General features: G+C 39.9%; 1 protein-coding gene across 1 annotated transcript; it reads right to left on the reverse strand.

Annotated features, from left to right (window-relative positions):
• Positions 1–1028: 1028 nt before the first annotated feature.
• LOC137501533 (cuticle protein 67-like) lies at positions 1029–11645 on the reverse strand. Its single transcript, XM_068228685.1, has 2 exons — positions 11626–11645; positions 1029–1551 (listed from the first exon to the last, which is right to left on the reverse strand). The coding sequence occupies exons 1-2, from the start codon at positions 11643–11645 to the stop codon at positions 1029–1031; spliced, it is 543 nt and encodes a 180-aa protein (XP_068084786.1).
• Positions 11646–11864: the final 219 nt, after the last annotated feature.

An 11864-nucleotide genomic window follows, 5' to 3' on the forward strand; every position in this document is an offset into this window, starting at 1 on the left:
TGGGGAAGTTACTCAACGGAATACTCTCTTCTTCCGATGCGAGTGCGAATATGATAAGCAAACCATCCAAAATAGTGTCAAGTACTACACCTTGCGAACCTACCCTATGAACATGAAATAGGCTACGTCCACAATGCAACTCGGATTGGCCTCGACTGTACGAAATAATGTCCAGGTTTATCTAGTGTTTAATTACTGTAAACGATGTTAATATTATTATGCAAATTTTCTCTTTTAGTTCTTGCATAATCTCTCTCTCTCTCTCTTTTTCCCTCTTTATTTTCTTTGCATTTTCCTTTTGTTTAATTGCATAGTCTGCAGCCATACACTTAATAATGAATCTCTGAAAGTGACAGTCGATTTTTCCAATTTCTGGATTACTTGATAGGGAATGGAAATTACATAGTATATTTTAACTTGCCCGAACTATGGAGTTATGTTTAAACTTTGCCAACTTGATACTCTGCCAGATAACATAGTTTATCTATCTGTCTATCTATCTATTTAATAAACCTTTCTGGATAATTCTAAACTCCCTTATCACCCAAGCTGTCATCTTCACCAAGAGTTGGTTATGTATAATGAAGCACATTGTGAAACGCAGAGTAGTAAATTATGGACAGCCGGGCTGAGTGGCTCAGACGGTTAAGGCGCTGGCCTTCTAACCCCAACTTGGCAGGTTCGATCCTGGCTCAGTCCAGTGGTATTTGAAGATGATCAAATACGACAGCCTCGTGTCGGTAGATTTACTGGCACGTAAAAGAACTCCTGCGGGACTAAATTCCGGCACCTCGTCGTCTCCGAAGACCGTAAAAGTAGTTAGTGGGACGTAAAGCAAATAACATTATCATTAAATTATGGACAGGGAAACATAAAAGGACTAGTTACAACTTCAAAAGTATTTATTTACAGAAAAATATTAACTACATACACACAGTATCAATAAATTAGTATTGAAGTGATTAGACTCCAAAAGGACGACTTTTGAAGTCAATCATAGATCTCTGTTGATGATCTATGGTCTGTTTTTACCAGGCATAGCTGAGACCAAGACCGTTGCTGTAAGTCATGTGAGCGACGGCGGGGGCGGCAGAGTAGGCGACACCGAGGAGGCCAGCTCGTGCAGCGAGACCGGGGGCGGCAAGAGCGGGAGCAGCGTGTACGGCGGGAGCAGCATATCCCAGAGGAGCAGCGTGTACAGCGGGGGCGGCATAACCCAGAGGAGCGGCATGGGCGACGGCTGGGTATGCAAGAGCGTCGTTGCTCACACGGACATCAGACTTGCTGACACTGGAGTAAGGAGTGTTGATGGACTTGGAGTAGGTGGAGATCTGTCCCAGGTTACCAGGAGTCCTCAGGATGTTGGACTGCTGGGCAGTGATGGCGGGGGTAGCGTAAGAATGGCCATAGGCAGGGGCGGCGTATGCGGAGGCAGCATATGCAGGGGCAGCAGCGTAACCCACGGCGGCAGGAGCGCCCAGGTAGCCAGCGTTAGCAACAGCCAGCACAGCGGCGAGGATTACAACCTGAAAAGAAAAGAATACGTGGGGCCTTCAGTATACTACATTCAGAGCTTGTGTTTACTACAAAGTGCAACTGTTTCGTCTCTGTTTGCAGCTTTTCAGAGTAGTTGTGCGTGTTCACAAATGTGTCTATATTTGCTTTTGATGACACATTTATCTGAACAAACATTGTTCAGTAGCTGAAAGATAAAGTCTTTTTCTTATCAGTCAATGTACTGTACGTGTACAAAAAGTCTGTTACAGAACATCATGACTGATGAAGTTGAAAACAAATGTCCCCCTTGTAGCACGAAAATGGTAGACGATTTTTGGAGCCCATCTGAGGACAGATTTTAAAGAAGTATAACCACTATCAAAAACTAATCCAAATCCCATGGTGCAACAGCCCCAAAGCACCATGGTCTACCAAGCGACCGATGTTCAGCCCGAAGGACTGCAGATTACGAGGTGTCGTGTGTTCGGCACGACGAATCCTCTCGGCCAATAATCTTGGCTTTCTAGACCGGGGCCGCCGTCTAACTGTCAGATAGTTCCTCAACTGCAATCATCAAGGATGAATGGACCTCGAACCAGCCCTTAGATCCAGGTAAGAATCCCTGACCTGGCCGGGAATTGAACCCGGTTCCTCCGGGTAAGTGGCAGTGCGCTACCCCTACATCGCGGGGCCGGCACTGTCAAAAAGAGCAAATGTATTTGTTGGTGTCCATTCTAACATCCTGACACCGGGCGAGTTGGCCGTGCGCGTAGAGGCGCGCGGCTGTGAGCTTGCATCTGGAAGATAGTAGGTTCGAATCCCACTATCGGCAGCCCTGAAGATGGTTTTCCGTGGTTTCCCATTTTCACACCAGGCAAATGCTGGGGCTGTACCTTAATTAAGGCCACGGCCGCTTCCTTCCAACTCTTAGGCCTTTCCTATCCCATCGTCGCCATTAGACCTATCTGTGTCGGTGCGACGTAAAGCCCCTAACAAAAACAAAAAAACATCCTGACACGCTTCAGGACAGTGATTATCACAGGAAAGCATTTTCTGTCCAGGAGACTCCTATAACTTCGCATCCAACAATTTTGCGTGTAAATGTGCAGTGTATTTCATTATCGTATAATATATTCATTCAATTATCAAATTGAAGTAGTAATTATTTTAAAGTCTTGTTTTACATTGTCTCTCTTATATATTTAGGTTTTAAAGATGCTGTCTATTCATGTCAAAGGACAAGACTACCTGAAAAAACACTATTAGATGTACTCAATGAATACTACTAATGAGTTAACACTCGTCCTTGATGACAATGACATATAGGGCTGAAGTGAAGTAATTTATCGTGGTAGTGAGGTAATAGAAGCGGAAAACAAGACTTAAAATGAAAACAATAGAAGTCCCAGAATGTATTTGTCAGGTACCACTAAGGCAAAGTGGAACAATATTCAAAAGTGTGATTAGCGTAATCGTTTATCATTGCAAGCAAGTTCAATATTTTGTGACCTGAGGGAATGTTTGGACAAATCAGACACTGCTGCATGCACCCTTGTACCATCGTGCAGAATGATGGATGGATTATGCATGAAGTGTCCATTTGCATGGTGTGAAAATGCGAAAACACGGAAAATATCTTCCTGGCTATCGATGATTTGATTCGAACACACCACCTTCCGAACGTATTCTAACAGTTAAGCGGCTCGCACCATGCAGTCAACTGACTCGGTTACTTTTTATCACTCTTCTATCCTACTGGTGGTGTCAAGGGCGCAATTTGTGCCACACTTGCGGCTTTGGGTCAGTTCTAAGTCTATAGGAAGACTGCCTTATGTGGAGGGATGTTTTCAACACTTTCTGTGGAGGTTGACAGTGTAGTGTGTCGTGTTTAAATGGAACAGTGTTTATTAGGACAAACAAAAACAAAAGTTGACTCTGACGAATTCAACCAGGTTCTCCAAAATTCATGGCTCAGCCGAGGATCGAACTCAAGACCCTCTGAACGAAATCTGCTACATTCACAGAAGCCAGAAACAGGTCTGTAAAACAAATTCAATAGTAATAATGAATTAATAATAATATTCATCACCATCACCATCGTTCCATTACCTCAGTTGCGGGCAGTTTGGTATGGCGTCATTAAAGCTACCGCCTTGTTGGCGTTATGTTTTGTTCTATTAGATTTCAGAGAAATCTCAAGTCCATTGAGTGACCTATTGCTGGGTTGTAATTAAATTTGTCGTGTAGCACTGGGTGTTTCACCAGAGTTCATTTAAATGCCGACTTTGTACAACATGCAATGCCCAACGGACGTTCCCAAATATCAGTCTACCTCTGCCGGTTTTAAACCCAAAATCTTGAGATTTGTAAGCCGACATTATCCTTCTAATCCACAGAGTGAAGTGATGAAATCAATGAATAAAATTTTATGATATTATCTAGAAAACTTGTTTTTCAGTCCTCACGGGTTGTCTTGTAATTTTCTAATCAAAGGCTTGCGTGAGTTGTTCTTCGTGGCCGAACTGGTTGAATGCGAAATCCATTTTTGTTAATGGAGTTATTGACATAGCTATTACAAATGTAACAGCTCACATTTTCTGTAATTACCCCTTCCCTCACTTTCAGTCGTAATTACTAATGCTACCTAGTACTTACACTGAGGTAGCAAGTCTCACTGCCCAGCTTGGCTCCTAGTTTGAAAAGAGATTCACTGGACCGAGTAAGAAATCCCTTGCCGGTCTCAGTGGCTCAGTCGAAAATAATCCGTGTCCTTCCCATACCAAGATAACGAAATCAGTCTCAGTTAAGGTTAGTGAACTCTGAGAGTATTTAAACGTAGTATTTTCCGATTAATTTCCGTTTTGGTTTGATGTCACCGCTGAGAATAACTTATCTGACCGGGCGAGTTGGCCGTGCGGTTAGGAGCACGCAGCTGTGAGCTCGCATCCGGGAGATAGTGGGTTCGAACCCTACTGTCGGCAGCCCTGAAGATGGTTTTCCGTGGTTTCCCATTTTCACACCAGGCAAATGACGGGGCTGTACCTTAATTAAGGCCACGGTCGCTTCCTTCCCATTCCTAGGCCTTTCCTGTCGCATCGTCGCCATAAGATCTATCTGTGTCGGTGCGACGTAAAGCAACTAGCAAAACAAACGTATCTGATTATCCACTATTTAAATTAAGTAATACAATTCTACAATTTAAGAGCCAATAATTTTCATTGTCATGATTCGTTATAATCCCTTGCAGAAAACACTCTCAACTGTCAAAAATATTACTTAAAGTTGTTAATTTAGGAGACTTGCGTCTCTCTTTCTTTATTTTAGGGAATTGAGACTTCATGCTCCATGTACTAATTGACCTGATTTTTTAAACTGTATACTTGTGATATCCATATCGGTGTGTGTACAATAATTAACTGAGGGGTAAGATGAGGAAAACCGGGCTGAGTGGCTCAGACGGTTGAGGCGCTAGCCTTCGAACCCCAACTTGGCAGGTTCAATCCTGGCTCAGTCTTGTGGTATTTGAAGGTGTGAAAATACGCCAGCCTCGTGTCAGTAGATTTATAGGCACGTAAAACTACTGAAGCTGAATTCCGGCACCTCGACGTCTCCGAAAACTTTAAAAGTAGTTAGTGGAACGTAAAGGCAATAACATTATTATTATTATTTTTATTATTAGTCTGGGAAGGCAAACGGATATAGCCTATTTTTAGGTACATCCGGTGTTGTCACTATATTTGAAATCGGAATCTATGAAGAAACAGAATTCTAATGCTCTTCTGTTTTCCATTTTGTTCTCGAGACTGAATGTGCACTTTTCCAGGTTCTTAAATGTCTTAAAATTTTGTGAGAATCAGAAGTCGGAACCTGAGCCATCTGGGCGACAGGCTACTATGGACGACATCAGGGCTTAAGAGTTAATGCCTCAGCACATTCTTCAATACTTGTATAGATAGAATGTGGAGGCGTACTCGGTTCTCCTGGAGGAACCTGGGTTGGATTCCTCATCAGGAATATGAAAAATTTAGAAAGAGATTTCCACCCCTGGGGAGGCAAATAGCCCTGATTGTCACCAAGTTAAGCCCAGGAAAAAAGGCTGGTTAGGCATATAGGTAACTACGCTATCCCATTTAGGGAAGAGTTTATCCTCCACTTCTCCAGGGGCCTTCATAGATTGGGCGAAGGTGCAAAGGGTTTGCTTTCCTTCTTACAAATAAAATGTGCTTAGCGCCCTAGTCAAATTACCTCTTAATTTTATTAACTATTATTACCAATACGAATAGCGTCATATATATCCAGAGGTACTGTTGATATTTGTAGCTTCTGGGAGCATTTAGTTATTAGAAATTGACGTGAGGGTAGTTAGCCATTTACTTCTGATTTTCGTGAGATTTTTATGTTGCCCATTTATAAATCAAATACAAACCCACAATTCGCCTCAGAGAAGCGAGATCATATCACTCTCCGATACGAAGTGGTTTTCTGTGATGTATCCAAAAATAAGTTACGATATTACTATGCATTTTAGCCAGAAGAATTTCTTCGTATAAAATGATAAAAAATATGTTTAATCTAATCAGTTTTACCTTAGTTAATACTCCACATTCTCAGTCTTTCATGGAGAAATTAAGAGAACATTAGATTTTCATGTATATCAAATGCTTTTCATTCACTTTGCACGTTCTTCAATGTCTTTCTGGACACAGAAAGCTCCTTCTAATGCATATTCATCAACGTTTTGATAAACGTTTTTGAAATGCATTGACTTTAGCGTAAATGTCGATGTGTAGAATTGAAGTGTCAGAGTATATATTTGAAAATAATAATAATAATATTTGCTTCACGTCCCACTAACTAATTTTTACGGTTTTCGGAGAAGCCGAGGTGCCGGAATTTAGTCGCGCAGGAATTCTTTTAAGTGCCAGTAAATCTGCCGACACGAGGCTGACGTATTTGAGCACCTTCAAATACCATTGGACTGAGCCAGGATCGAAACTGCCAAGTAGGGTTCAGAAGAACAGCGCCTCAATCGTCTGAGACACTCAGCCCACCTATATTTTTGAACATACATACGATAGATAAAAGTTTCCTTGTTGCAAAGGAAAACGAACATATTTTGTTTCTTCGTGTAAAAACTAGCATATCAGCCAATTTTCAGCTTGATGTAAAGACAAACGTAGCGCAAGGGATGTTGCTAAACGATTACTGTATATTGCACCCATAAGGCGAATCATCGCAACTAATATAGCAAGATTAGACAGCTCTGTAGCAGTAAAGAGAGTTTTTTGTCTGGCTATGAGGTGAAGAATTATTAAGAGCACAAGTAAAGTAGCAAATTTCGACCCTACTTCCTGTTGGGAATATTAATATTACTTTAAACTTAATCTTTCGAACGTTGTTGAGTCACATAAATTATTTCAGTCTGTGACTTGAATACACTATTGATATTTCTATTGTAATATAACTATACAACATACAGAGAACATTCATTAATTTATCCACGTAACTACCGTGCACGATCGATAAAATAATGCAGTAACAAAAGATTCACCACATAATATTCGTACAGACGAAACTGTGTCAGCCTTCTCTAGTCCCTAATGTGAAGTAACTCTAACAGAAATGTTTAAAGATACCGAAAGAAGAAATATCCACGACCATTAAAATCCAAAGACTGCAAGTTAATTCATGCGGTACGAATGCAGAAATTGTTGCAAGCAAACGTAAAACACCAAAAAAATAATTTTCGAAATATTTTCGTCACTGAGCTTCTTTCAAAGACGAGCACTATAGTGACCTAATAAACCATTCTCGTATGTTTTGAAATATTCAATACTGGGACATAATAATAATAATATTAATAATAATAATAATAATAATAATAATAATAATAATAATAATAATAATAATATAGACTGGTCACACTTCTTACCTTGAAAGCCATTTTAGAGAAATATTGTGTGTACACTGTGTGGTGTCTGAACACTGTATGATCCCAAAGCTGGACCGCACAGTATATATATACCATCTTGATGTCTCAGTTTAATAGAAGAGATTACAATACTTTCTCCTGCCAGAGGGTTAGCGCCGGCCGCAGACACAGCTTACGTCACGTCGATCGCAAACTGAAAATGGCATAATCGATATTTTTAGTGTGCTAAACTTTTAGACCAGAGGGGCAATGCCGGATACGCGAATTAGGTCGCTAAAGGTCTTGCAGTAAGACCTTGCAAATGAACGCATTCCTTAGCGAAGCATTAAATGAACCTTGGTACACGATTGTTTATTTTTAATTTGAACAGCGCTCAAGTGTTTGTAATAAGCTAAGTACAGTATTTTCAATAGACTGGCATGAGATTTTGTAAACTTGAACTTTCACATACTGATTGTATCACAGCGGCTCGAGACAAACATGGTTCTAGGAAATCAGATCTTTGTTTCAACCCACTTTAGTTGCCAGTTTGCCCACCCAGTTGCCGAAGATAGGTCGAGGATCGGCTTTCAAGTGATGTATTCTTAATAAAGGAAATCATGACATTTTTAATTGATGAAAACTTTATCACAATATGTATGATAAATAAAAAATAACCTTGCAAATCCCTTAAGGGCTATGGTCTCCTGCTCAGTTTAACACATCAGTTCAGAAGATCCTGAGCTGTATGGTTATATTGGTTATTTCCTAGATTGTTCCTGTGCACAAACGTATTGCCGCATGTCGTATACTTGCATATTCTTACCTCCGAGTGGTTCTTGGTTGTTTGTTTCGTGTGAACATACCACTGAATATTATACACTTATGTTATCTCATCTCCGAGTGGGTGTAATGGTGTCCCTCGAGATCAAAACTAAGCGGAAACGTATTATTACATTCTTGACACGAGTTTAGTTTCTTCCCAGGGAGGGTTGAGATTCCTTCTATGTGGTAGCGTACCCTGCACATTTCGTTCTATCATGACTTGACCTCAGAGTGTGTTAAGTTCTTGAGTTTATCTCCACGTGACACGCTTTGAACTTGCGTGTCTTCTCCCAACGATCACGATATGATATTAATAAAATATCATTAAATTGGGAGATGTTTATGTGAACTATTCCGATACTGATCAGAAATTTATTCTAGACAAATTTAACTTTTAAGTTTAATAGTCCGTCCAGATCAAGATACAAGTTTATAAAAAGAAGAGATTTTTAATTTTTATAAGAACATCATCATATTCCTTCAGATCACTTATTTCTATGCGTATTTATGTACAATATTTTCTACGTTGTGTAAACTTCTCACAGATTATAAAGGAATGATATTATGAATACGTGAAAAATAGTCATTGGAATGTTGAAATTACGTGCCGAACTTAAAGGTTATCTATATAAATAAAGTCGTAGGGGGTCCGCTGTCTGTAATTTTCTTTGTTCTGCCAATTTTTCAGATATTTATCCGCTTTAGGTCAACCGAATCGGTGGATTTTATTTTACGTGTCTGTTTGTCTGTTTGTCCGTTTGTTCCGCCATCACGGCGAAACGGCTAGATAGATCTCAACCAAACTTCATATTTAGAGTATACTCATCCCGAAGAAGGTTTCGATATGCATACCATTGTAAAATCTTTTAATAGACGGGGGTTTATAGGGAAACCCTAACGGATTTCCTCCATTTTCTCGTATACTATTAATTTTCTGTCAATTCCGTGGACCGTATGTAAAACGCCTCTTCATTATAAACAACTTTCGTTATGTTCATAATTTACCTTACTCTTCAAATGACGGAGAAATTTACTATTCTCTGCGGATATCATGCTCTGCATTGAGTGACAGACAGACCGACAACGAACCTACAGATCATCATGGCAACGTCTCTGACTGCTTCCCAGCAGGGAAGTAACATATTGCTATTTTCCTCATCATTCCTTTAAATTCGTGGTTGTTCCTTGGGTAGAAAGCAAGAGAGGCGTCAATCGGCCATTCTGCGGGCTATGGGCGGAATATCGTTGGAGGTTATAACCGTCCTCGAATAGCTTAAATTTTTAATTTCATGTGGATGTTTCTAGCCGTGTGCAGCCCTTGTAAGGCAGATCCTCCAATGAGGGTGGGCGGCATCTGCCATGTGTAGGTAACTGCGTGTTGTTGTGGTGGAGGATAGTGTTATGTGTGGTGTGTGAATTGCAGGATGTTGATGACAGCACAAATACCCAGCCCCCGAGCCACTGGAATTAACCAATGAAGGTTAAAATCCCCGACCCGCCCGGGAATCGAACCAGGGACCCTCTGAACCGAAGGCCAGTACGCTGACCATTTAGCCAACGAGTCGGACATAGCTTAAGTAATAACACCATTACTCATCTTCTTATCTGCTTACCTAAGAAACCCTGCGCCTAAATTTCTCCTCTGTTACCACTTTCTTATATCCACAACTCACACCAGCATAATTTATTGAGGGCATTTGATTTTCCAGTACATTCACTTGGTATTTACATATTTGTCATCATCCGGCTATCCTCGGTTATAATCCATTTTCTATTAATTTCAACTTTCTTGACTGTATTATTTTCTTCCTTAATTACTCCGTATGTAAGCAAGTGCTAATCTCGAAAGCTGGACACATTTTTCTTTGAGGAATTATTCTGAGCTATGCAAATGTATAAATTTTGGACCGAAAATATCGAAATATGGATGAAATTTTAACGACCGTGTAGACCTTGGTTCGGGATAATTGGTGGCTAATCGGTAAGTCGTATCAAAAATCAGAAAGCAAAATGGCCTATCAATTTGGAGACATCTACAACGTTGATCCTATGACTTTTTGTCGTATTTCTATCCCTTATACGTTAAATAGAGCTGTATTTATCGATTTTAAGTTAATTTTGTACTTTTACACTGCATGTTATCATTTGGCACATTTATAGGAAAGATAGAATCATGACATTCGGCACGCACATTGACATGGCCACTGGCCATGTGATAGCCAAATTCTATAATTCTATCTGTCACATGAGTGTCAAAAATAAAAAGTAGTATGTGAAAACTGTACAAACTTTCACCCTATTCAATGACTGTATCTCAATATAACCCATAAATATAAGAGATACGAGAAGATGTCATAGGTCTAACCATGTAGAACACTGAAAGAAGCGTCTGATGGTGAAGTCCGTTTGTAGATATGTCGTACAGTTTCAAAGCAGTAACTCTGGAAATAAAGGTCTGCACTTCTAGAGTGTGCCTGGACATTAACTTTTGGCGAAATTTCCGTACAGTTATCCGTTTCAGTTGTAAAAATGACCATCTGCATATTTTTACCTTTGGTGTCTCTCTGTCTGTTTGTTTGTCTGTTTGTCTATAACTTGGAAACTACTGGATATATTTCCACCAAACTAGATATTTAGAATCACCTGTCCATTGGTAGGTATTAGGAAAAGTATTTTTTCTAAATCCCTGAACTGACTGGGTGTTTATACGAAACCGAAACCGTGATTTTGCACTCCCACAAAACATACACAACCAAACCTAATGGAAATCTACCTGCCTTAATGGAAATTAATTTCTAAACTTTCTTTTCACATGTGCATCATTTCGATACGAGGATTAATAACGGAAATATCATTAACGGACCGTTTTCCGGTACAAATCCCACCCGACTTAACTCAAGAGCGGGTGCGTGTAAAGCGTATTACTTACAACTTGAAAACAACTGAAGATATTTGAACTAAACTTCATATTTAGCATCCACATGTCCAAAGGCAGGATTTAAAGGTCAATAACATTACATTTTCCATGAATGGACTGGCGGTTTATAGGGAACCGAAATGGTGATTTTATTCTTCCACAATATATACAGTATAAGACCAACCTGAGTTGAAATCGACCAAACTTGGTGGAAATCCATTTCTTAAACATGTTCATGTGCATTTTTTTAAAAGGACGATTAATAACGGAGATATCATGAATGGTCGGTTTTGCAGGTTAAGTCTCGCGGGCATAGCCCAAAAATATTGTACCTGGAGCGGATTCCTTACCTATCGTAACGACAGTGTGCCTGTATATTGACTATTTTGGCGAAATTTTCGTATAGCTACGCGTTTAGTGGATAATAATGACCACCTGCATATTTTTTTGGTTTCCTGAAAGTCCTAATTTTTACCCTCCTCGCCCAAAATCCATATTGCGGCATAATCTACCAGACGAACAAGAAAATTGAAATTTGCAAAATTATACGTTTTTAGCCTGTAACGGACGGAAAACTTCCAATCTCTTTAAATTTTTCACGTTTTATCCCCGAAGAATATCGAAATATGGAAGCAATTTTAATGATGGTGCAGACCGTCGGGAAGTCTTGTCACATAACGAATGGCACAATATCCGTTCAGTTTGGAGTGATCT

This window comes from Anabrus simplex, chromosome 1 (genome assembly GCF_040414725.1).
Source record: "Anabrus simplex isolate iqAnaSimp1 chromosome 1, ASM4041472v1, whole genome shotgun sequence".
Classification (NCBI taxonomy): domain Eukaryota; kingdom Metazoa; phylum Arthropoda; class Insecta; order Orthoptera; family Tettigoniidae; genus Anabrus; species Anabrus simplex.